At 45.3% G+C, this 26,976-nt stretch overlaps 1 protein-coding gene across 3 annotated transcripts; it reads left to right on the forward strand.

Moving 5' to 3' along the window:
* The first annotated feature begins 952 nt into the window (after positions 1-952).
* On the forward strand, positions 953-26,976 carry Gprk2 (G protein-coupled receptor kinase 2). Of its 3 annotated transcripts, none has more exons than XM_070663275.1 (9): positions 953-1,156; positions 8,644-8,834; positions 9,775-10,215; positions 18,397-18,492; positions 19,173-19,530; positions 19,644-20,550; positions 20,833-20,970; positions 21,864-21,992; positions 22,337-26,976. In XM_070663275.1, exons 3-9 carry the CDS (start codon positions 10,020-10,022, stop codon positions 22,430-22,432), a joined length of 1,920 nt encoding a protein of 639 aa, XP_070519376.1. In that variant the 5' UTR covers positions 953-1,156; positions 8,644-8,834; positions 9,775-10,019; the 3' UTR covers positions 22,433-26,976. The 3 variants fall into 3 exon arrangements, 2 of the variants coding, with proteins under 2 accessions (XP_070519376.1, XP_070519377.1); XR_011546360.1 differs by lacking the exon at positions 953-1,156 and adding an exon at positions 22,132-22,204 and having other exon boundaries at positions 8,645-8,834; positions 22,337-22,427; XM_070663276.1 differs by lacking the exon at positions 953-1,156 and having other exon boundaries at positions 8,645-8,834; positions 9,778-10,215.

Below are 26,976 nucleotides of genomic sequence, written 5' to 3' on the forward strand. Positions count from 1 at the left end.
CATATCGCTTGCGCCCGCCGACTGCTATTAGAACGGCCTGCTTCAATGCTTTCAATAAATATGTGTCGTAACATAATCGATATTTCGAAATTACTATTAGTTCGTCAAATGTCTGGCGTGAATAAACTTTGAATAATTACATTATCGATTTTAATAATAACCAACATTATCGATACGATGGAAATTAAATAAAATTTTTATTAACATTATTTAAAAATCAACATCGCTGTGTAATAATAAATAATATTACATTAAAAAATTGAAGGATTCGTTTGGAAATTTCGCGCCGACAGGGATTCGATTAAAAAACAAGTGCGCTTCACGTAGCAATAAATCTAAATTTAATGTCTCGTGTCACTTTTGTCTTCCGCGCGCGTTCAAAACTTGCGCGCTGGTCAGCGTCGAGCAATGGCGGTGGCGGTCGATACACGAGTGAGTCTAGGGACTCCACCACGCCCAATCGCGATCGTCGACGCGCGCACGCCCGAGCTTACCTCAACCTCCCGCTTCCACCATTTCGTTCCTACGTTCGCACCCTCGCCGCCCGCCGCTCGCCGCCGCCGCCGTCGCGCGGCAGTTGCGGGCGTCGCGGCACGCCAGTCAGTCGCTACTTGTCCCTTGCGTAGAACGGTGCGTGGCACGCTCGGTGCCGCGAGACGAGCGACCGGACGAGCTCTCCTTCCGCGATCGGGGCGCGCAATCGGTGACGGAAAATCGTTCGGGTTCGAGAGACAGTGGTCCTTTCGCGACGACGGCCGCCCCCGTGTCGGGCGCGCGCTGCCGAGCAATAGTGAGAAAGAGAGGAACAGAAGAAGACGACAGACAGGCCGCGTTTCTCGCTCCTTCCAAGGGGCTAAGGGGGGGAGGGGGGGAAGAAGCGCGCCTCGTGGGCCCGCGCGGCGGATCGTGACCGCGAGAGGCGCGAGACCGGAGGCGCGCGCGGTCGGCCATTGTGCTCTTTTCGTGTACGGCGCAGACGGCCGCGTTATCTGTCAGCCCGAGTGCGCTCAGTCTGTCAGTGTTGGTGTCGGCCCCGCCGCCGGGTGAACGCCGCAAGAGGGACCGTGCAAGCTGCGCCGCCGGCGACTCGGGGAGATCCACACGCGTCACCGTCATCACAACCGGCGCCTTCACCTGTGGCCAGCCAGCGCAGGAGGTAAGCGATAGGCACGCGAGGACGAGAGCCGCTCGTTCATAATCGCGAGACGCGCCGCTCTGTCGGTAACGCCGTACCTTTTCCCCGCGCGGATGATGCGCTCCGTTCTGGCCGTCGGGCCGTCGCGTCTTCGCCCGACTTCACTTCGAATCGCAGCCTCCGGGCGTCTCCTCGGCCGTCTCTCTCTTCTCTCCTTCTTCCTTTCTCCTTCGCGAGAGCTAGCGTGACAGATTCCGTGCCGGCGTCGAGGTGAGGCGAGGGGTGGAAACAAGAAGGGGGTAGGGGGGCGGGAAGGGCGAGAGGTTGACGTTTCGGTCTCACGTACGCTCCCACGTTTCCCGCACGCATTCACGCACGCACGGAGGCACGACCTCCCAAGTTCCAAGTTCACGGCTGTCGCGGGCAGGTGCTGGCCTTCAAGAAGCCGTACGCGTTTCCCTCCTCCTCCCCCCCGCGTGTTGATCCTTCGGACATCAAGGACGCGCTCGAGCGTTTGCCGTCGCCTCGAGTGCCCCGGAAGCCGCGGTAGCTTACTTGAATATCGTCCGGCGAGTATCCGGTTTCCACGTCGCAGCCCGCAGGAAGAAAAGAAAGGCGTTCTTAAATCGAGACCGAGATTCTCGCGCGCGAGTGAGACGATAATTGCAGTAGCACGAATATTTCTTTCAATCTGAAACTAATTTTTCTCGGTTTAACAAGGATTCAAGCTGAATGCTTACATTACGTTCAAATTAACGCGATGGCTGTTTTACTTTTGGTAAAGTGGCTAAGAATACGTTTTTATCGGCGCAATAATAACGTAATTAATTTATTTGAATCGCTGCGAAAATTGGAAAAACTTATCCTGGCGACTTAATTATTTTTCTCCCTCGGATCGTATCGATTTATTGAAGTTTAAATCGCCCGAGAGTTCCATTTCAAGTTTAAATCGGCGATTCGGCGTTTAAATGCGAAGGAAATTTCGTCGAATTTGTTATCTCGATCGTTTCTGGAGAAACGTTATGCGCGAAGTGCTCCACTTATTGGATATCATTCTTTTGATTTTCAGCTTTCCTCTGATAAATTTAAAATTCCATTCTTTGCCGGAGGTACAAGAGCAGTTACTTTCCTTTCTCTTTTCGTTCTCTATTTAACGTATTTAATATATTTGACGACCGATGATATAAAATTTCCGGGAAAGCAAATTCTTTTTTCTTTTTTTTTTAATTATTAAAAAGGATATTAATAAGATATTAATAAGAAGAATAATAATTTATTCGAACATTAAATAATGATGAACGTCTTGATTCGCTCGCGAAAGTTTCAGATACTTTAACCTCGTAATTGCCCTCCCTCCTCTTTTATTCCTCAAGCCAGCGAGACTTTAATAACGCAAAGAATACGAATTTTTTATACAAATATTAAATCGCTGAGTATAATTTCAGATTCGCTCGCGACAGCCTCGGATACTTTTACCCTTATAATTGCTCCCAGTTTGTTCTACCAGGCAAGCCGAATTTTTTTCCTCTCAAAGTTCGCTCGAAGTTAAACGTCAAGTTAAAAATTACTCAGCGGTTTATTTTCCCGTCCGAGGTCTTAACTCGCCCGGAAGTCTGACGGGTTTTGATCGTTAATTGCCGGTAATCCGGCGAGAAGCTGCGAGATTCCGAATCAGACGGGGGTCCAGAGACACGTGCTCGATAAATACTTGTCGAGCGACTTCGGAGCTCCTTTCGCTCCAAGGGTGAAGGAGGGGGAGGGGCTTAAAGTACGCTCGCGGGGTTTTCTTCTTCTATTTGCCGCCGACGAGGGCAAATAGGAAGATAGCATTAAACCGTCGTCGCTAGACGCGATTGCTCGAGCGTGTTTGCTCGGCAAAGAGTGAATCCCGGTCGGGCCTTTGGAACTGGGCGAAACACTCAGCCCCGCCGGTTGATAGCTTTATTATCAACCGTAAACGCGCGATTAATTCGTTTTCCACCCCGTCCAGCCTAACGCTTATCTATCCGCTACGCCGAGCGTGAACTCGCGCGCGCTAATTCGCATTGAGACGCGACGCGGAGCTGGAAACGTCACCGTCGCAAGTTTTCCGCGTTCTCGCTTAGGTTCCTGTGAGAGGATCGTCGTTTCGCCGTGACGAATGTCCGGTTCGAAGGTTTTGCGTGGCTGGAAAAATTCCCTCCGGGCCTGACGTGACGTTTCGCCGTCGCTCGCACGACGAACGTGACGCTCGTTAATGCAGGAGCACGAAGAACCGGGCAGAGAACTGTGCCGGCCGATTAGCGCGAAAGTTTGGCTTTTGTCCGGAGAAGAAAGAGAAAACGAGCCACAGGATGCGGTTTAGGCCTCGGCGGAAAAGCAGAAATTAGAATGGCAGAAACGGATCGATGGTCAACAGGTTGATATTCGTCTCCTTTTTTTTTCGTTTTTTTTTTTTAAGTATATGCTCTTCCGTCAAGGCGGTTGCGCCTCCAGGGTCGTCAGATAAAACTCCTACGGCAAAAATATACGTATATGCGTATGAGATTAAAAATTATATTGAAGTTTAACGAATCGGAACGAAGTTTCTTTACCAATTGATTAAATTCCGATTTTTTTTTTTAAATTTGAACTTTGATGCGCGCCTCGTTTGACGCGGCCGGCGCGTCAACTGAAACTCGTGATATATTCATTTGCATCCCAAAGTCTGGCCCGCCGCGAGTAACACAGGAAAAGCGTCCTTCCGCGTGCACGTGCCGGCCGGCCGGTAGTCGGCCGAAGTGCTTGCTCTTCCACTGCAAACGTTAACACGTCGTCGGAGCGCATGAATAAATATGAAGCAAATCTCGCTGTCGAGCCCTCTTCACGGCGGTAGCTCGCCGACAGGAAACCTTGATTCTCCCTGGTGTACCTGCGCGAGGTGGGAGACTCGCTCGCTAGATCGAACTCGCGCAATCTGCTCGATTTCCCTCGTTCTCGAGAAGGATATGATAATTTTAGGAGCCCAGCCACCAATTTTATTTATGCCATCTCTAACGATGAATGTGATTGACTCAATTATAAACGTAACGAAGTCAGTCATATTTATCGTTAGGAATATCAGAAAATCGTAGCTTGGTCCGAAAGCAGACGTTTCTCTCAGGATGACTTGGTAATATATTGCTGACGAGGTTGTCTTAATGATGAAGTCCACGTTGAACGGCGGATTATGAATCGCGAACCGGAATTCGAGATCGCGGTGCGGAATTCGAGACCGCCGCGTGATCGAAACTGAACGCGGATTATCGCGCGAAATTCGACACCCCTTTCTGGGTATTGCTAACTAACTAATATCGTGGGTAAAATATCGATGTCAAAGGTATCCATTACCGCACTTTAAATACAGTATCTCGACACCGACGGGGTGGTCGCCAACGTTCCCCCTCGTGGAATAAAACAGACGGCAGATTTTCGCGAACTCCTCAATAAAAAAAAAAAAAAAAGAACGATTTTATATCAAAAGAAAAATTAACGGAAATTAATGAAGAATTTTGCATGATTTTTTTGCACTTTATTTAAGCGACAGGGACAATTTAATTATAATTCATGCTGAACATTTGTGCGACAGTCAATGTTTCGATAAATAATACGAAGATTAATCAGCGGGAAATTCTTCGCGCTGCTGCGACTTTATTTTTTATGAATAGAAACGGAATAACGAGGTAGTTTTATGAATTGCGTTTAAATCGTTAAACCCCCGATTAATTTCGCACGTCGCGACGCCTTATACTTCTCGAGACGGAAGCATTCAGATTGAATTCAGGAAACAAGGGGGGGGGGAGAAAATTGCCATTTAATTACGTTCCTTTCGCACGTAACGAGAGCGAAATACAATGCGCCTCACTTGGTCCGACCGTTGTCGTTCTCGCAACTTTTGTCTGGTTTAAACTAATTTCGCATCCGCTCGCTCTCGGGAACTTGTCAGCCGAAAATAAAGCAAGCTCTGCGTCCTGCGTGCACCGGCGCATTTCAAGGTTACCTTATTATTGCACTAGACGCTCTTCTAACAATCCACACGAACTGCGACTATTATTATAACTATTCCATACGGAGGCTTTTAATTTAAATTTTTTTTACGCGGCTATTATTTGCGTTTCATTAACGCCTTGCGGACTCCTCGCGTTTTCTTTCAATTGTGAAAAATAATTGTCAATTAGAATTATATTAATTAAATGCGCGATCTGTCGAACGCGCGTATGTGTAAAGAAACGTTGGGGGGAAACAAAGGTGGGTTCAGGCTAAGCAAACGTAACTCTTTTTTTTTTTTTCTGAAAACGATGAAACCGGAGCACTTGCGCTCGAAAGTTAGACCGCTCTTTTACGCACGAGTGTGATTAATGCGGGATGCTGCAACGCAGCTTTAAGCGTCGGCAATTTTTTCCTACTCTCTCTCTCTCTCTTTCTCTCTCCTTTTTCATCTGCCTGCACACGTGTACACGATTGTAGTTTCTCCCGGATAAATTTCAAGAACCCGCGCCGACAATCTATCTTGCTGAAAGCTCCCCCCTGTCCGCGAAAAATTCCGGGGAGAGCTCGTCTCCCGTGCCGCGTCGCGAATTATCCCGCACGGCGACGACGGCGATCCATAATCCGGGACGTGGAAAAAGGGGCCGTCGGATATTGAAATATCGCGGCGGGTTAAGGGCCGGATTGTAAAAGGGAACGTTCCAATTTGGTGCTCGCCGATCGTAAACGTTTATTATTATCGTCTTCTGCGGAGAACGCGCGGCGTGCCTTCCTGTCGGCCAATAGCCATTTGCGCTGATACGACGGAATTGGCTTTTCCCATCCCTTCCCCCCTCCGCCCTCCTTTTCCCTCCGCACGTACGCGTGTGTCGTGCATCCGTGGCGCGGTATCGCGGACGCGTGGTGCATATATGGTGTCTCGGATCGACGCTGCTTTTTCGACCGCGCAATTTCGACTCCGCGGGAATCAGTTCCCGGGTTAAAAAAAAAAATTTATATCGCCGTGTCACTTCCCAAGTTTTTCAATATCCCGCGTATCGTACGAGCGAGCTCGACTCGAGCCGAGCGAAAAAAGACCGGCCCGCTTGCGGCAAGTTCGCAAATTCGTATCTGCTTTCCGCGGCGATCCCGCGAACGGAAAAAAGTTCGACTTGATGGGAAATCGTCCGCGGAGAAAAAAGAGCTCGGCGCGGGAACGCCATATGTACCGCGTCTCGCCGTCTGCAATACCGCCAGTCACGTATAAACTGCATTACTGATTGACACAATGCGAACGTCTTTAATGCATATCAACGTCAGCGGCGTGCATTGTGCCGCCGTGCCGTTATTGGCAATTTCTACCTCGCGTACATCGCGATCAGCGAGGGGAAACCGTGCACGCAACTCGCTCTCGGTTTTAGCTCTCGAGGATTTCAAAGGCGGGCGACTCGTGTCTCTTTGTTTGTTTGTTTTTTTTTTCTTTTTTTTTTTTTTTAATTTTCCACATCATTCTCCCTTTTCCTACGTTGAATTGCAGTTGAATCTCGTTCGAATCGCGCTTTATCACAGTCGCTGTGGCGTTTGAATTGATTCACGTCGATCCGCACGCGTTTCGACGGGCGAAATTGGTTCGCTCGTGTTTTCCTTTTGTTTCTCGTTCTCATTTGACAAAACGTGCGCGGTTACGCAGGATAATAAAAGAATTCGACGGCGACGAAGCTCGCGGGGGGAAACGGGATCGTGAATAGCGCGAGGGGATCTTGGAAAATGTGGGAAAGGCGGATCCCGGAGTATCCCGGCCGTTGTCTCGCTCGAAGAGCAAATATTAGAGCCGCGATGGAATTATGTTTGAAAAGGCAATTAAACGGAATTGCGACGCGAATTAAACGGCCGCGCGAGTGGGAATGCGATCGCAATTAATAGCGGGGGGATACTCTGTTAGCGTGCTCGGGAATCCAGACACGCTCGACACGTCGCGCGCCGTCGTGTCGTCAATTTACAGTCGCGTATCGCCGTATCTCGAACAATAGCACGGAAACCGCGCCGCATTCCAGAGCGCGCGCGACACGGTGCATCACAAATGGTTAACACTCTTCGCCATTCAGAAACCCGCCCGCCGCGATATCATATTTTCCCAGAGGAGAAAGAAAAAAAAATTCGTAGGACAAATGTCGAGGGAAAGCGTGAAGCACCGAGCGCATCCCGCACGGCTTTATGACGTAACGTTATTTCTACAATGCACTGCACATAAATAACATTTTTTTTTTTTTTTTTTAAGAAAATTAATAGAGACAGTTTCAAATATAAAATGGTATAATTTTTTTATTAAAAAATAAGAATACATAAAAATGAATATAAGATACGTATTTTTAATACTATAAAAATACAGGAACGTGTGGTTAGATTGTGGTTCGCGAAAAAGATATAGCTTTGTGGTCAGTCGTTGCCGTGAAAAGTCCCAGTCCCGATGCGCCGCGTCGCTTTAACGCTCGTTCGACTTCGAGCGATCCGTTACGCGGAATTAATCGAGTCGACTTCTGTCTGGTCGGGCGCGCGACATCGGGGAAATTAAAGGAAAAGAGCGTCCCGCCCGCTGGAGATAATTGGAAAAGCCGCGGCGGCGAGCCCGATTCGGGAAAATTCATCTGGCACCGCCGGCTCCCCGAGGCCGCTCGATAAATTTCTGCGTTGCTCGAAAATCTTTTGCGCCTCCTCGATATTTTCCGCGCCGTTCAAAATTGTTTCGCAGTCGCTGAAAAATTCTTTTTAACACGACCGAAACTTTTCCGCCGGTTTCACCGCGGCCGAATTTAAGTTCGTGTCGGCGCGTACGAGTCGCATTAAAAAGCCGCGTCCGGATGCGAATGCGTGGAAATAGGCGTGCATTCCGCGGCGCTTATTAGATTACCGTCGTCGTCAACACGGCGCGTTAGCCGCATCGTTATCTTTATCTGTCGACTCCACCTCTGGTCCCGCGGTTCCCCCGTTTCCTCGATGCACCTGTTCGACGCGTCGCCATTCATACGCACGCACATGTGCGCCGCGGCGAACGAGTCCGCACTTCGGCCCGCGTGGCCGAGGAATTCGTTTAGGCGCTTCTACACATTGAGGAAATATTTGCGCGGAACACGATGATCCGCGGTGCTGTTACGCGACCCCGTTGACGCGCCCAGCTCGAAAATGCTAATGAGAGTTATCAGTGATGAAATACGCGCGAAACTGGCCAACGTATCTTCCTACTCAGCATTTTAATGTATTCCCCGTTTCGCAAATATCCCCGTCGTAAATAACTTGTTTATTTTAATCGACGGTTTAACATTTCGCGAGTAGAGTAATATTTCGCAGTAACGAAACTACGTGGAGAAGGAGTTTCTTATTTCCGAGATAAAGCAGCGATACGATAATGAGGACACGAACATAATGAGCGATTAGCGCTCCGGTAACCCGTGTCGATTTAAATTCCCCGGCGCCGTCGTTCGCGTTCGATAGTCCGGAAATTCTCACGGGCGTAGTAATGCGAGCCAAAACCGTGGTTTGTGTTTCAGAATGCGCGGGAGCGAGTCTGCGAGGTGGTGCGCGCCGGTAAACGCGCGGAGAGATGAAATGCGCGAGGAGAGCCCTTAGGAATCCGCTGTTCCCGACGAATGTCATTCACCCTGCGCGTGCACCGTAAGAAGAAAAAAAAAGGGGGAGGCAGAGGGGAAAGAGAGACAGCATCGAGGAGGACCCAGGCGAGGTGAGTGAGCTCGAGATTCGGGATCGCGTCTCGGATTCTTCGCTCATCACGGAGATTGGTCGTCGCGGGCCTTTTGTCGATCCGAGATCTCTCACCGAGAAGAAAGTACAGTTACTTCTGGGTCCGGCCGTAATTTCGTGACACTTCTAATGACAAACGTGACTTAGTCAATTAGATGTATAATTTGGAATATAAAAATTAGATACGTCGTTCGAAGATATCAAAATTATGGTTGGCTCCGAAAGTAGCTTATGTTCTCCTCTCACCGCGATCCGCCGGAGCCGAGGAGAGTGAAAGGCAGCACTTGGCGAACCCGCGCGTTATTTTCGCGAGGTCACGCGCTCTTTCTTCGCCCGTTAACGCTTCGATGCTCGACGCGTGATGCGCCACTTCGCACGCGTATTCTGTACAGTGTACTTCGTACAATGCGTTGGTATTCTGAATAACGAAAGCTGGCTTTGCCGGCGCTGGCTGCTCCGCGACGCGAATTCGAGCGCGCCGTTCGAGCCCCGCATTCGGTCGAGAAGATAAATTCTACTCGGAACGAGTTGAACGTCCTCGTCGGCAAATAAATTGGTGGAGTTCTCGGTTGCGAAAGAGCCGGCGAAGTACTTCGCGGCGATCGACGAATCGTCGGCCGCGACTCAGTTGCGAAAACGATCGCGGAGAATTCGACGACTTTGATACGAGCAGCGGGGGAAGCTTCTCTTCTAATATACGCGCGCTCGGCCGTTAATTTCGCCCATTAAGATAAAAGAGGCTCCAGCCTGATGGAATTATCCCTCGATTAATAAAAGCTCTCCGTTCGCGATCTAGCTTCTTTTGATACTCGCTTCAATTAGCTTAATTGCGAACGGCTTCGAAATTGCTCAGCGCTGCTCTCTCTTTTTCTCTCTCTCTTCCAACTCTTCTAAAAGCGGACCCTGTTTTTCCTTTCAAGAAGCACCATCGAGAAGGAAAAGGAGCGATATTCGAGGCATCTCTCCTGGCAGTCGAATTGATGCGTCAAATGAGTTCAGCTCGCCCACTAATCGAACGGGGAATCGTCTGACGCAGCATCCGAGCTTCTCCGGCCGCGGCGGCTCCGGTCTCGAAACTCGCTGGGGAAGGCACGCGGAATCCCTCGGCTGATCCTCGAAGGAAAGGAGATCGATCTGGACCTCGGCGGTGCCCGTGGGGACGCAGATGGGAGTTTGCCTGATCGCAGCCCCGTCTCTCCCCTGCGACAAAAATCGCCCGCGCTTATCCACGCCGATCGACGTCGCCGACGTCGGCCACGAGGCTTCTCCCACCCGATTCGGCCGCACAAATCCGATCAAGCTGGAATTGATGGAGTTGGAGAACATCGTGGCGAACACCGTGTACCTGAAAGCAAGAGAAGGTAAGTCACTTCTTTCTAAATCCGAAACCCGGTGAGAACGATTTACGGTTTACGTCGATTTTTACGTATCGACGGATGTTTTACGTTGTCGTTAATTCAACGATTGAATTAGGAAAATATTACGTTGGCAAAATTCGACGCGCTAAGTGCGAACGATTACGTAATGAAACTTCAGCGAGTCGCGGCGAAAGAGTCCGCGCGGATTTTACAGAAATACATTCGCGAGAGTGATCGCCCGTGATGTAATGATTAACGCTGCGAGTGTCACTTTCGAGAGCAGCGGCGTGATCGCGGGAGAAAATTCGCACGGCGGGGGTTGTTGCTTCATGACGCGTAATAATTGCGCGCCGGTAGTAACACGTGTCAAGAGCAGTTATCGAGTTCGGTCGATTAGCACGCGCTGAATGTACATACAACTCCAGCATTGTGCGTCTCCGTGTATAACGGCCTTCCCGGCCAGAGCCTTCGTCACCGAGAGGAGCTCGAAAAGCGACATTTATCGTGGATTTCCAACCGCGAGATTGAACGGTTGTAGCGTGCGATATGCACGTCGCTTTCGCGTTTAACGCTTCACAATTATGCTGCATGCTGTCTGAGAGAACTAGGATCTTTGGACGCGTAGGGTCGGTTTATAGTAAAGACGGCAGGCTTGTCTAACAAAAAAAAAATCGTGTTTATTTTTTATTTTATTTTATTTTATTTTTTTTATTTTATTTTATTTTTTTTTTATTTGATTTCTCTCTCTTGATATAAAGATAGACACACGTTTTTCATGTAACGGATAAATTTATCAGGAAGGCAAAGGAATTAGTTCTAAGTAGAGTAAGCCTTAAGCCTGAAAGAAATAGACCGCAGCAAAACTTGAAGAGATTAATTAAATATAATTGGTTAATTTCCTACGTTTCAAAGTTTATTACGGTAGGATCCGGCCCAACTTCTTCAATTCGGGACGATTATTTCCACAAGCCGCGACTGTTCCTTTTCCGCGGAGATGCAGTCGTCGTTTACGACAGAAGACCGAGAGAAGGGTTCTCCTTTCAGAAATGCTCGCGAGAACTCGCGGCGGTTTTAAGGAGCTACGGAACCGTGGCGGGCGATAAAGCGGCGTGGAAAACTTAACGTTTCTCAGTTTTATCGATGCGAAATACTCGCCGGGGACGTTTATAGACAATTAAAGGGCTGCGATTCTGCGTACGTTGCCGCACACGCGTGTACCCGGCGATCAGTACTTATCGGGCGCGCGTTAAAGCGTTTACGATGGGTTGTTGTAGGTGTTCGTGTTTTAACGCGCGCGTAAAACGCTCGTGATGTCCCCGCCGACAGCTTAAGCGCTGTAACGCGAGCGATAGTTCGAGGCAAAAAGTCTTTACGGCGAGAACCTTTTTCCCCTGCCGATTCGAGGCGCGTTTTCGCGCACCTATCGCCACGGGCGCCAGCGGAACTCGAGAGTGAGACGAGCCGGCTGGTAGCCGTCGCGCCTTGGGCGCACTTCAACCAAACTTTGATTGATTTAACCGCGGATATATTTAATGGAAGAGGAGTTTCATTTTCTATTGATTTTCTATTGAATTTACCCCTCCTCCCCGATTTGCCCTGAAGCGGTCCAAGCTCTTCTACTTTATGTTTCGTTTTACTTATCTTTGGACCTAAGCAAAAATTTTAAAGCCTTTTCGTCAGTGCATCAAAAATAATAGAAAAAGAATATGTTAGGAATATTTAAAAAAGAAACAAAGAGAATGCAAACCTTCAAATAATTGTACTCGCTTCGCAGCTGCGAAACAAGTTTCCTTCACTTTGATCGCCGGTGGGACAGTCGATAAATTATAGATTTAAAATAATATTTAAAAATTACGCAATAACAAATGAGAGATTAAAAGGATTCGATGAAGCAGCGCGAGCTCCTCGGCTTCAGCTCGGTCGTTATTTAATCGCGCGATCTGCGTCCGTAATTAGCCGCTTTGCATAAAGTGTGAACCTTTCTTCGAGCGGTCAGTACGGCCGGACGGTTCTTGCGATTTCGTGAGAAACGCTACGCGCTGACGAAAATAACACCTCGCCCGCGCGTCTCGGGCTCGCCAAAAAATAGGGAACCTCGTGGGATTTTTGCAGGGACAAACGCCCGATTCAATACCGCTTTTCCCGTCCCGCCTGGCCGTCTATTTTTAGCCTCGTTACAGAGTACAATGAACCGCGCGCGCTGACAGGAAAACGTGACGTTTTACTTCTCGTTATGCTTTGCGACGCATCCCTACGAGGCGCGCAATTTTTCCACGTTTCCCCCTTCCCTTCCCCTCTTGAAAGAATTCATCGTCGATTCAAGCGTTTCAGCGAAATTTTCAAAAACGAATCTTTGATCGGAAAATAGAAAATTTGACTCCTTACGAAAAAGGAAAAAAAAAGAGGGATGGAACTTTTGTGTTAAATTATTATTTTTTCTTTTTTTTTCCGGGGATTCTAAAAAAAAAGTTTTTCTGAATTTAAAAGAGGTTTTTTTTAGTCAGTAAATATTAAGCGTTATTTTTTTTTTTTTTTCAAGATTAAAAATAAAATGTCGCTTCGATTCGCCAATGTGAGATAAATTATTTCGAGCCGGGCTTGAAAAATACATATTCAGATGTAAGCGGAATATATCGTTTCGCCGTTGCGAAGTGGACTTTAACGAAGTTTGAAAGACGGCGGGGAACCTGTTTCGGGGAGAATCGTCGCGTTGAGATTTGCATGGAAATCGCGGAGATTACGTTCCCCCGCAAGCTTCGAGGGGTCGAGTTTTGTTGATCGCTGCGAATTACGACGGTCCGCCGGCAATTGATCCAGGGGGAGGGGGGGGAGGATCACCCACCGGGCCGGCATTCAATTAGCGCATTACGAACGACGTCCTGTCGAAGAGTGCGGGCGTGTTGACGGTTGTAGAAAGTAGGTAAATGGGCTCGCGTGATAGCGGACCACGTCAATGGCCTTGTAATCGCGTCGCCTTGATAAACCTCATAAATGAAAGCCCCGTGCGCCGGAGATCTGGCCGCAAATTACGTAAGTACACAGGACACCCAGCGGTTACAGGGATAACGGGTTAATTAGCGGTCTCCCGGCGCTTGGCCGTAGCGCGGCGACGTAATTAGCGGCCGCTCGATCGGGAAATGACTGTAATCAATTTGCCGGCGCGGCGAAAAACTTTCCCACTTGCGAAATTCCAATTTATCACGACCGGTTATTTTCTGTCGCCGCGGTAGCGCGGGGAAACGCGGTCCTTAATCCCGGATTACGTCCGGATCAGCCCTGGATGCGGCTAATTTCGCGCAGTTGCAACCCCAACAGTGGGGAGCTCGATAGCTCGTAATCAATTGCAGTTTCAGTTTCCCTTCGGAGTGGATTCGGAGATTAAATCGCCGCAAAGTCATATTTGGAAGACTTCATTGAATTCCTAACTCATTTGACGTCAAATTATAATTTTTTAAAGGACGTTTGTACTTTTATTTTATTTTATTTTATTTTCTTACAAGTTCGTCTTTTTGACGAAGCTCCCAACTTATCTCTCGTTGATTTCGAAAACCGTCTCGGGGGGGACCTTTGACTCGATGAAGTCGCAGTTTACGATGTGATAGGCGCGCTTCCAGGATTTATAAAAATGTATTTATGCTGTGACGTCAAATGAAATAACGATGCAATAATACTACCGTGATGCGTTACGTCGTGGTACTGTCCTCGCGCGCCGGAGATGCATTTCGCGGGATCGACGTACGTGCACGTGTTCGCGTAATCGCGCTTTGCCGTACCGCGGGAACTTCAATTATCATAATGACGGCGATGAAGATTCGCGCGTGTGCAATTATCGTGAAACGAAGCCGCGGGAGTCGTGCTCGCCGATATAATTACGCCGATGACGAGGAGGCGTGAGAAAATTCCACGGCCGCGGGAATGCGAACCGCTGCGAATAAAGTTTCCACGCTCGAGATAACAATAATTATTTTAAATGATACACTTAACGATACAAATCGCGGAGGCTGCCGCGGCGGCTTCGCAGCGTGCGGACAAAAAGTCCGCGTCGTTTATCAAACGAAACGTGGGCTTTAAATGGACCCGCGGTTCTGCTCATTGTTGTCAATTAGGACTCAAACGGGGCAGTGGGTTATAGGAATCCAAGACAATTTCTAAATTGTGAGATTTTTAAGAACTTTTTTTTTGGTTCTTTAATTATTCCTAATTCTTTTTCAATGCTTGACGTATTAATTAAAAAAAGTAATAATAAATTTTAAATTAGTTATTTGTTTAAAGTGCATTGTATCCCGAGATACGAACTAGCGGAAATAGAGTGAAATAGTGAGAGGCTTTGACATAAAGAAGAATGGCTGTTTATGCTCGAGTTGACAAATTCGGAATAAGTCGATTGTTCGCGAGGGCCAGCTCAAATACAAATCACTTCACTCCGATTTCGAAGCTTCGAGCTTCTCCACTCTTCATTTTCGCTTGTATGATTTCAAATGCTTTTTTTTTTTTTCTTTTTTTCTCTTTTTTTTTCTCTCTTCTATTTTTTTTCCCATCACTTTCCGAGATTGAACAAGATGCGCGCGAGTGGTTGTGTGGCTCGTTTTATCTCCCGCGTGATTCACTGAGCTGAGCGCAGTTTTTCATTTCGCAGCATCACGACTGCACAGTCGATTGAAAGGGATCGGCTGCGCAGGGTAGCCCGCCGCAAGTAAAACGGCCAGAGCTCGCTCGCGAAAAAGATCCGAGGGAGAATAGCTGACTTCTGCGCGAATCCCGCGTTATTCTTCGCCCAATATGATATTTAACCCTCGAACGAAACACTATCCCGGAGCTCTTTATATTCGAAATTAAACGAAAGGAAATTTTTAGAAACTCTAACTTTCGAAAATTGTCTCGGGTTACTTTAACTCGGTGTTCTATTTGGGAGTCAAGTTCCGCTGTTTTTTTTAACATTTAAATATCCAACGAAATCAGATTTCCGTCAAGAAGGCTCTTGCTGCGATCGTTCTACCGCTGAATCGAAGTTTACTTCCGCCTTGATTACTGTACGAAACGAAAGGTAGGAAGCGGATAAATTTAATGATGAATGTATCATGCTTTCGTATTTTGGGACTGTGCGCTTTTCACCTTCGACAACCAGTCGTTAGATACGGCGAAATTTGCCGGGCTGGGATGCAGTGTGCATGGGACAGATTCTCGCTATGCAATTCATACGCAATGAGGCCTCTTTCCTCTCGTTTTCTCCTCTCTCTCCCCCCTCGTCGATGTGGGAGAAAAGGTGGAGCTTGCACGCGACCCTCGACTTCCTGTCGTTGGGGATCGAACGAGCGGACCCATGCGCACGTCGACGAGGTACAGGGTGTCCCCGAAGCGATCTCAACCTAGCACTGAACCACATTTGGGTTCCGTAGAGTCTGTCCAGATAAAACTGCAACAAACAAGTCGATCGATCCATCGGAAACCACGTAAAAAAAAAAGAAAAAAAAGTAAATTAATAAATCAATTTTGACTTCGACTTCGCTTAAAATTCAGCGTTCGACTAACATTCTTTTCTCCGAACAATCCGCTTAATTTCTGTCGATATAGACTCCGCGTCGATGAGAAAAAAATGCGATCTCGCTCCGGATTGTTTTGCGTCCGTCGACGTCTCGCGCGGACAATGAAAGTAAACCAGACCGCGCTGAACTTACTTTATTCGGCCCCCATTGTTCGAATTTTCTGGACCCGTTTGACAACTCTATTCAGCGTTCGTCAGAGTTGTCGCACCCAAACGCGCCGGCCGAGTACGGAAAGTTCTTTATCTTGATGTATGGTTCTCCATCTCGAAATCGACTTTCCGTCAGATAATCTATTACATCTCGGTACGGCCGCTTTTCTGAAGCGACCGGCACGACGAGAACACCCCGTCCACGGAGGCGGGAAACTGGGACCGTGGACCGCGCTCGTCTCGCGCGTCTCCCACTCGCTATTCCGTGCGTTTTTCCGCGCGATCGATACCCGTCGTCGCGAAGGATTCCTCGACGAGGAAAAGGCCTCTTCTGTACAACCGGAATTTGCTTAATGCGAACAAAGCGAACGAAAACTTCATTTCGCGATTCATGCCGTGAATTTTTGAAAATTTGCCTTTCAGTTTTGAATTTTTTTTTAATTTTCCTTATAATTCTTAAAATTAATATTCCGGCGAGAGTCTTTGGAATAAATTTTTGAGATCTCTCGGTCGTTTATATAAGATAAGATGTTGTGATTAGTATATTTAAATACTTCTTTGCGAGATATAAATTAGTGTCGCGGTAACAAAAAAAAAAAAAAAAAAAAGAATTCCGTGGATACGAGAAAGAGTAAAGGATTTCAAACACTCCGCGGGTCGTTGTTTCCATGATTATGTTACCGGCGATAAATCGCTAAGGCTGTTTTTCTTCTTGCCTCTATATTATTAAACAACGGGATTATTTAGTTTATTAAGAAGTCTCGTAATAACTACTAACACGCCGTAAATCATTATCGCCGTCTATCAACGCGCGTCATCGCGCGGAATGTGCATTGTAACGCGACGCGCGTTTTTTTTTTTTTTTTTTTTTCTTTGCAACGCGTTATCTAATGTTGTGACGTGCGCCTCGAAGATATTAATAAATTTCTGTTGGCGTGTACGCGATAAAACTTTTCTCTGTCGGGATTTGTTTGCCGCGGCGTGCAGCGTCTTGCATATGAAATAATTCACGTGTCGCCGAGCCCTGCGATCGAACGGGAATAAATCTTGGTAAGAGCTCGCTCGCTTAGTTTGCGGAAGGTCTCGTGATTCCTGGGCGTTGAATGCCTTCGACGTAAGACACATCGTCGCTTTAAACTGATTGGTTAAAAGTCATTTAATCAATTATTATTATTAGGATATGTATACACGAGTATAATAATTAATGATAAAAATAATTTATTAATTATTGTTTTATCAATTTGCGAGCACAATTTTTATTTTATTTTAATTGTTTCGATTCGTCGATCGTAAGATACTTTTTTTATTTCTTAATTAAAAAATGCAATTATTTATATTATTGTATTACATTATTGAGACTTGGAAGCGACCGGGTTGTTGAAGTTGACTTGGACCACCGGATTTTTATGCGGCGAAGAGGGAGCTGGGTATTTTCGGAAAAAGAGGGAATATCGAACGGCAGAATATCGCGTATATTTCCCGCGGTGAGTAACGAGCGGCAAGGGGGTGGAATAAACTCCTTTCTTCTCGTTCGGCTTCCATCGCGACGGATTTTTCGACGTCGTTCGGAGTTCCGCGAAGCGCCGGAATAAATCCCATAACGCTGATCCAATATCTACCGTTATCCCCGTTTGAGTGAATTCCGTAACTTCCGGCCGTAACTTTTCAATTTAGTATTTTATCCTGTCCGTCTGCTCTCGCTAAGACGCCCGCGACGTATCCGCGGCAAGCAGACAATACATCCACCTAAACTTTACATTGAAAAAAAAAAAAAAAATTTTTTAATAACTACTTATTTTAATATATTAATTATTTTAATCTAGTCGTTAAATGATAAAATACCTGGTCACGATAATTTAAATTATTTATTTTAATATGCGCAAGTCATTAACTGATAATTAATATTCTTCATAATTCGAGGCCACTCTTGTACAATTTTTGACGCGTGCCGCGTAAAATTCAAGAACGTTTAAACTGTTACGTTCCCTAGGCCGCATTTTGCGGCTTGTTTCCTAAACGCGCGATTTTAGCGTATATCGCTCTTTTTATTGGATATAAAAAAATATTACATCGACAGCAAATGAAATAAGTTTTATCGCATTTTTCATCTACCTTTTGACGCAGGCACTGCCGCGCGTTGAACCGCGGCACGAATTTCATTCGCTCGCTAATTAATGGTCATCAAACACAGGAAAAGCACACGTGTATTCGTTTTTAATCAACGTACACCGTCACGGTGAAAATTGGAGTATCCTGCCGTTCGTTTGCCCGGCGATAAAATTCCCAGCGATAAAAAATTTGAAACAACTCTCGCTACACCTCGGCAGCGCGAATAAAGTGAATAATAAAGTGTAACGGACGGGGGACAGGGCTCTTAAAAATCTTTTCGAACGTACAGCGAGTCTTCTCTCTTTCGTCGTTTTTATTTTCTTTTTCCTTTTTTTTTTTGTAATTTCTTTCAACAATTCCCGTCTTTTTGTTTTTCTGAACAGGTGGTGGTGACAGCAACAAAGGAAAGAGCAAAAAATGGCGGAAGATACTGCAGTTTCCACACATTTCTCAGTGCATCGGCCTAAAAGATAAACTAGGTGAGTCGGAATAACAATTCGAGATTTTTATAATTGAGATTTTACGCGAATAATAATATTTAACTACGTGCGCCGCTCGCGTAACACAGCCGCTAATAAAGAAAATTCGCGCGGCTGTTGAATCACGATTTGCAATACGCGACGCATATTGTGCAATGTTAAAAATAAAAAGAGCTGGGGGCGGAGAAACGAGACAGTGTTCACCGCGTGTCCCGTTAACCTACTCTGATAACGCTCTTCCCTCGATTTGAAGTAATCAAAAGTTGCGAATAAACGTGACTTTTTTTATACTCGCGAGCGAGCCGGTATCGTGAAACATTCGAGCAATTATTGCTTTAATGTAGTAAGTAATGTAGGATTTTAATAAGCGATAAATTACTGAATTTCTTATTTTGCTGTTAAATGATTTATTTAAGCACAAGAGTATGAAGTAGTTAATTTTTTCAATTTAGATTGTATTTGAATAAAATAAATGTAACGATATTTAAAAAAAAAGTTTAAAAAAAAAAGATTATTATTAAATTTTACACTAAAAAAGAGAATTAAATTTATATTGAAAGTATATATTTGCATGTGTGACGTGTGAACTGGAGAAATTAAAATAATAAAATGAGAATAAAAAGAAAAATTAATGTATTAATAAAAATAAAATAAACGATATAATTTGCGGTATCGGACAGACATTAGATATGGCTACGTAGTGGATCAGCAGCCGATCGGGCGGCTGCTCTTCCGGCAGTTCTGCCAAGACAAGAAGCCGGCCTACCATCGCTACAACCTTTTCCTGGACGCGATCGAGAAATACGAGATCGAGCTGGACGAGAACCGCATCGACCTCGCGAAAGAGTTGTTCGAGCAGTACCTGAAGCGAGAAGGTTCCGAGGTGGTTGACATTCTGAACGACTCCCTGATCTCACAATGCGAGGAGCGTCTCAGTACCGGCGGCAAGGAACTCTTCACCGAGGTTGCCCAGACGGTGAAGAATTTCTTGGCCGGCGAGCCGTTTTCATCTTTCCTCAGCAGCTTTTACTTCTACAGGTAATTCTAGCGTGGACGTTATGTTTACTTATTTTTTTAAATTTTATTCCTTTATAATATCGACGACGAAAGATCAATGTCGAATAACCAAGTAACTTTTGTCGATTCGTCAGGTATCTTCAATGGAAATGGTTGGAGGCACAACCGGTGACGTACAAGACCTTCCGCATGTACCGGGTGTTGGGCAAGGGCGGCTTCGGCGAGGTCTGCGCCTGCCAGGTGCGCGCCACTGGTAAGATGTACGCGTGTAAAAAGCTGGAGAAGAAGCGCATCAAGAAGCGGAAGGGCGAGTCGATGGTGCTGATCGAGAAGAACATCCTGCAAAAAATTAATTCCAAGTTCGTCGTCTCGCTGGCGTACGCGTACGAGACGAAGGACGCGCTCTGCCTCGTGTTGACGATTATGAACGGCGGCGACCTCAAGTTCCACATTTACAATATGGGCTGTGAGCCAGGTTTCGACATAAATCGCGCTCGGTTTTACGCGGCCGAAGTCGTGTGCGGTCTCGAACATCTTCACCTTCAGGGTATCGTCTACAGGGACTGCAAACCGGAGAACATATTGTTAGACGATCACGGCCACGTAAGGATATCCGATCTCGGTCTTGCGGTGGAGATCACGGAAGGCGACATGGTACGCGGTAGAGTCGGCACAGTGGGCTACATGGCGCCTGAGGTGATCGACAACGAGAAGTACACCTTCTCGCCGGACTGGTTCAGCTTCGGTTGCCTACTGTATGAGATGATCGAGGGCCAGGCACCGTTCCGCGCTCGCAAGGAAAAGGTCAAGCGCGAGGAAGTCGACAGGCGCGTTAAGGAGGATCAGGAAAGGTACTCGCCGAAGTTCAGCGAGGACGCCAAGAGCCTGTGCCAGCAGCTGTTGAAAAAGAGCCCGAAAAACAGGCTCGGTTGCAAATGCGGTCGGCACGGAGCGAGGGAGGTGAAGCTCCACGGCTTCTTTCAATGTCTGAACTGGAAGAGGGTCGAGGCCGGTATGTGGGAACCGCCGTTTGTGCCGGATGTAAGTAGGTGTCGTTTGATGATCGATCGTCTTACATCAAGACTTCGTATTTCCCTTTTTCCGCTTTATCCTCGCTTTACGTTCAGTGTTATCTATACTTGTATATTTTTGATAAATATGAGATTGACTTTACGCGCAAATTACAAGAAGTTTTAGCGTTATAATATATTTTTTTTTTAGGTTCTTATAACAATAAATTATCGTTGTTTGCATAAATTAGTATGTAAAAACTACTGGGCCAAGGATAAAAGTTTTATTAATCGTTGACACGTGTCGTTGCAGCCTCGTGCGGTTTACGCTAAAGATGTTCTGGACATTGAGCAGTTCTCCACAGTGAAAGGTGTCAATTTGGACGCCACGGACGATACCTTCTACAGCAAGTTCAATACCGGCAGTGTGTCCATTCCATGGCAAAATGAGGTAAGACACCCGTATACGTCACACATCCGTATCGTAATCACCGATTGTAAAACACGTTGCGCCTCGAAGAGAAGGCCTTTGACCCTTCCCATAAAAATAATATTGTTGCTACGTGGCAGCCAGACGATCACTTAACAAGATCTTTATAACGTGAATATAAATCGTATTCATCGACCGCCCACGCGTCTCGCGCGCTCAAATTGATTTTAATAAGACCAAAATTTACGTAATTAAAATAATGTAAAATAATACTGAAATTGAAGTCTTTTTTTAAAAAAAAAAAAAAAACAGCACGTAAAAAAACAATTTTTATTTTAATCGTAAAATCTTGCTTATGCGTTAAAATAAAATTTCAAAAAATTAAACGAGCTTTTTATAACGTTCAATTCTCCCGTATATTTTATTTCAATATTTTAACAAAATTATCAACCTAATATTAGAGGCAAGCTATTACTCGTGCAATATTCTCGCGAGATTCAGCATTAGCTGCGATAAATGTTCGAGATAAAACTCGCGAGAAAGTAAAATTCAATTTGCAGCACGGTACGAGTCAACAATAAAGTCCTGCTAATTGCACTTTAAAGGTTTTTGCTTCGTTTCGCTTTTCTAAAAAAATATTGGATTATACGTGCATCCGGTACATCTGGAGCACGGCACTTAGATTGAAAAATATGGAGCTCGCGCAAAGTGCTTTCCTACGTCAGAAGCGGCGCGAGAGGCCTCGTTATCACTGGCGTTATTCGGGCAGATGTATTTAAAGCCGCGATGCTGCGTAAGGCGCATTACGCGCGTGCCACCTTTAGCTTCTGCTTTCGATTTCGTGCGATCTTACTACGCACCTCGCGGAAATTATCGCGTTACACTCTAACGCGATGTATTTCTTCTGTTTGCAGATGATAGAGACTGAGTGTTTTAAGGAACTGAATGTGTTAGGTCCTAATAACACGCCCACCCCAGACCTATTAATAAACCATACACCACCTAACAATGACGACAGGGGTTGCTTTCCCTTTCGAAGAAAGGTAACATAGTTCATGAACCTTACGAGATTAACGAAAATATTGAAAATGTAATTTCGAACGAGGATAAGCCCGGAGAAGTTAAGAGAAAAAAAAAAGAAAAGCATCTAAAAATATCAAGAGAAATTAAATTGTATTTCAGATACTTTAAAGCATCTACGTCTTAAGAGGTTTTTGAAGAGCTTGAAAAACTATTTAAAGAATACTTAGGAGAGGTACTTAAAAAATATTTTAAAAACCAAGATGTTTTTTTTTTAAATTTGATTTGTAGAATGCTCTGTCTTTTATAAATTTATTTCGCGCTTACTGGAAGAAAGATGGTGGAGTCCATTGTATTGCAATTCCAGAGAAAGCAGAGCGATCGCACAAGGGAGATCCCACTATCGGAGTGCCATTTGCTAGAACTGTCGCAAACGCAGAGCACAGAGATGCCAGCCAGCTGATCCACGGTGAACAGGAATAACAGTCTGAACCGATTGACATCGTCGCCATTTCGACGTTTTTCTCGCCATCCTGACATCGCTGACGGCGCGCGACCGGGTGCCGCCGGCTGCGGCTTTTGCGTTAAGAGCAAGCCGATTTCGTTCTCCCTCTCGGTGGCGTCCGAGTCAGCTGTCCCCGAAAACGGCTGTGCGGTTTGCGTAGCGAAAAACCGCATCGACTGCAGGCACGAGGCATCGTCTCAGGTTCACCGGGGTGAGATTAAGGATCTGCTCCAGGATAAGACGCGGGTGCGCGCGATTTTGCGCGCCCGCGTTCAGCTGCGTATACGCAGCAAACAAACGCGGCACGTGGAAGCCAAGCACATCGTATGCCTCTGTCAAATTCGAATGACACGTTCGTTACCAAATATATTTTCCTCGAGCTCGAACGCGGGAACGCTCGACATGCACTTTTGCACGTCCATCAACGTGTACCGGCGCGTATTATCGAGCCTCGATGTGTTCCGATTCATGAGCCGTGGACGAGAGAAAATTTAGAACGATATGTAGATAGACGACTGTGTCACTCACTGCGCGATTACGTGGCACACGCAGTCCTCTGTGCACGACGGAAATTCGATTTTCAGTATGTGTAGCCCCGGCGTTGGCGGCATTTTATTTCTCGTTAACTGCGAAATGGCGCATGAGAATCTTTAATCCTCGAAATCTGGCCTCGTTTTTAAGCTTAGACAAGTAAGTACATTTACATGCAACGGATGTGCAATCATTCGCGAATACTCCGATGTACTTACGAATTGTTTCCTTTTTTTTTCTTTTTTTTTTTTTTTAAATTAACGAGTAGAAATTTCTAATTTATGTTAATTATCAGAAGGCATTTCTCTTGTGGTAGATGTTTATTTTACGTTGCGTTTATCTTAATGATCGAGGAGCTCGTAGTCACCCCATCGAATCAAAGAGAATCAATATTGGCACGCGGTCAAAAGACGTGAGAAATCGTGAGTGCCTCAACCTAATTCCGCTCAAATTGTTTCCAGTGCTTTTAAGCGCTTCCCAAGGATCTCGAAGCGATCGGCGTTCGCTCGCTTCGCCACCTTTCCGGCTACATTTATCATCGGCGGTCCCGATGTACGTGTTTGTCAGAGGCGGGCGGGCACCGGCGTGGCCAAGAACTTCGTAACCGCTGTTCGCGCTCCTCGTGATTTATGGACGCACGCGATAGGGTTCTAGGAGAGTCGCGCGAGCCGAAATAGAGTAGAGAGAGCATGTGAGCGGGCGATAACGAGCGCGCACGTGGAACGGACGGGTCGTAAAAGAGCACGTGAAGAGCACGGTGCGCCCGGTTGCCCGCTCATTCTCTCGTATCGCGATATAAAGCTGCCGGTAAACGGACACCCGATACTACCGCGGGGTAAATAAACACTCGCGTGCACTCGCGCATTTATAAACGCTAATCCGATACACATATCCGGAGGCTGCGGGGCACGTAGGTGCACGATGCGCGGCGTGTTGACGGCGCCGGGAAGACGCTGCGTCTAAGAATGCGATGAGTGAGTTAGGAGGGCAGAGTACGATCTTGCGTTACCAAACGAAGACATCAGATAAGTCCGATAAAGCGACGAATAATAGAATCGCGATTAAAATGCTCGTGGATATTTTACGACGATGCCACCGTGTGGTAACGTGTATTATTAATAGGTAAAATAATTTTCACTCGCGACGCCGTCAGCACGTTGTATAAGTCGAGTTTAATTGCGGCCTGGTGTCATGTCGTCTTGTAGCGCTTTCGACTCGAGCAAGCTTGAGCGATCTAAAGTTTTCTTTCTTTCTTTTTCTTTTTTTTTTGAGTTTTTTCTCTTGAAAAATGAAATGGCTACGTACATTCGATCGGTTCTAGAAGAAAGAAATCTCAGATTGATTAAACCCCGCGTTAGTCGAAAGCGCTATTAATATTAGGCAAGCATCCAGAAAATAAAAGAATAAAAAAAAGCAGCATGTGAGAATTTTACACCTGTCGATCGTTTATTATTTCGGGAATCCGTGCTACGCTCAAATGTTACGTTTATACATCGCATCCTTCATAACAGTGTTTTTCAAAATGTAAGTTTTATATTAGCTTTGCAAATTCCGTTCTACGATAAATTAGTTTAGCGCCGAATAAGATAACTTTGATTAAAAGAAGAAAAAGAAATCGAAAGTCTGCCAAAATGTAGATTTATTGAAAGAAAAAGGATCTATCGTTAAATTGAAGATTTTCTTTTTAGGTCTCATCTTGCTATTTGAGATCAGAGCTTCAATATTTCACTTTTATTATAAGACGTTTGAAATTTCAGCATTTTATTCCCTTGATTACGTGTCACGTTAAATCCCCGCACGTGCGTTTTGGGAAACACTGTTCTTGAAGCGAGCTTTTGCGAATCGGATTAACGAGCACGCTCAGACAGCTCGCGAGCAATTTGGCGATTCTCCAATTGCGAGTCGTGTGCCAACGATTCCGAGCTCTCGTCGCAGATCTCGGGCTCTGCCTTGGCAGACAGTTGTCGCCGTGTTGAAAACGTCACTTCCCTTCGATGCGTCTTCGTAAATCCCAAATGCGAACGTCGATGCAGCCGGGGATCTCGTGAATCTCTTGCAAAACTCGACCCCGCCGTCTAAAATAATATCTCACCGAAATCGATCGACGTCAGACAAAAATAATGAATAATGAAGGAAATTTTATTTTTATCTCAGCGCTCTCCGCGTTGTCTAGCGCGATAACGAATTTCCGTCATTTATGAAAGGATTTGTAGGGATTAATTCAACGACTGCTGTATCAAACGAGCAAGTTTGCGCGCAATTAATCTTGGAAGTTTGTTATCAGACAGTATAGTTTCTTGTCGTGGAGATACAAAGATGAGTAGACGAAATTATTCAATTAAAATAAATGTTTGAGAAGAGCCTCGTAGATTTATAAGCTCCGCTAGAAAGTGCGTAAATGATATCTCGTCTTTGTATGTCTTTTTTTTACTCGTGTAGAACCGATGTTAGAAAGAGAGACGCACAAATGATCGCAGAAACAGGTTTACGAACTTCTTTTTTTTTCTCACGATTCTGTATAACACTGTGAAAGGAATTATTTTTTATGATAATTATGCTGAAGTAATTAAGACTTTATTTACAAGGATTAAGAATCGTTAAAGAGTATCGGTCAAATGTCTTTTAAAAATAGGTGTCAGGAAGGTTTATCGCTTTTGAAATGTTTTGTACAATTTCTCTTTGATACACTAAACTCTTTTTTTTTTTTAATGAACGCTACAAATTATTAAATACGAATAAGAAATATTAGACGTTGACATATCATATTTTAAGAAAATATTTAGAAAAGTGGTTCTATTTCAGTTTTTGTACATACAGGAAACTTGATGCATAAATTAATGAACGATATTTTCAGTGGGATTTGAACATTTTCCCTTGTAACTAAGAATATCATTTCTGACACTTGACTGGCATTTGACGTTTATTGCTTAATATCCGAGTAATGTCGGACTTTCAAACAGGAAGATACGGAACGATGATTGACTGAATGATTTAAATTAACAGCTAATGAAACTTCCTCGACGTCGATGCGGCCTCAAAAACTATCGCACATTTATAGTACCTTGCGCATAATTTGTATGAACAACATTACTTTATACGCAATTGTACGAAATTAATATCGCTAAGAGGGGTGTAAAAAAAAATGTCGCTCTTGCGACGGTGAAAGAAGTTATTTTTCGCGGATAAATCGCGAGATACTGTTCGTAAATTGCGATTCTCCCGGTGCAAATGCGAAAGTATTACTATCAAAAAGGAAACCTTTAATTTCCTATAAAAAAAAATATTAAAAAAAAAATAAAAAAAAATGTAATCAACCTCGAAGACCAATATTTAATAATTAATTTACGATCCAAATAGCAAATCGTAAATTATTATTTCGCAAAGATGAATTTCTGCCAATTTATTTATCCTTGCGAAATCATTGAATGATAGATTGTTAGCGGAGTCAGCGAAGAACGTACAATTTACAATTTTTTAATGTACCATCGATTTATAGTTTAGTTAGTCTTTTTGTCGACAACGCACGAGTTCGCTCCTTGGTGTGAAGGTTCTGTCATAATCTTTTGACTGTGATTTTTGTTTTTTTTGTTTTTTGAAGTGTCCTGTTCAATCTCGCTAGTATGTCGCACTAGTTTCAGGAATATTTTTAAGGCGTTACTTCCTATTGTTTTACATTATTCTGTCGTAACGTTACATACCAATCGTTTTGCTTTATTTATACGGCGACGCGAGCAAGCGAGACACCCCGATGAGATTCGTCGCGAGGTACGTTTGTAAATAAACGACGTCCAACTACCATGTATTCGCAAGAAAACTACCAAACCGTTTAACAGGTTTTCTAAACATAAATGATCGCGCGACGCCCTCTTATTCTCGATAGAAATATACATATATTTTTCTCTGTGTATGTAGCGTAGTGAATAGATAGGTACGCATATGCGATAGACTGCTGAATACATTTTTGCAAATAG

The sequence above is a fragment of the Cardiocondyla obscurior genome, linkage group LG11, assembly GCF_019399895.1.
Source record: "Cardiocondyla obscurior isolate alpha-2009 linkage group LG11, Cobs3.1, whole genome shotgun sequence".
Lineage (NCBI taxonomy): Eukaryota > Metazoa > Arthropoda > Insecta > Hymenoptera > Formicidae > Cardiocondyla > Cardiocondyla obscurior.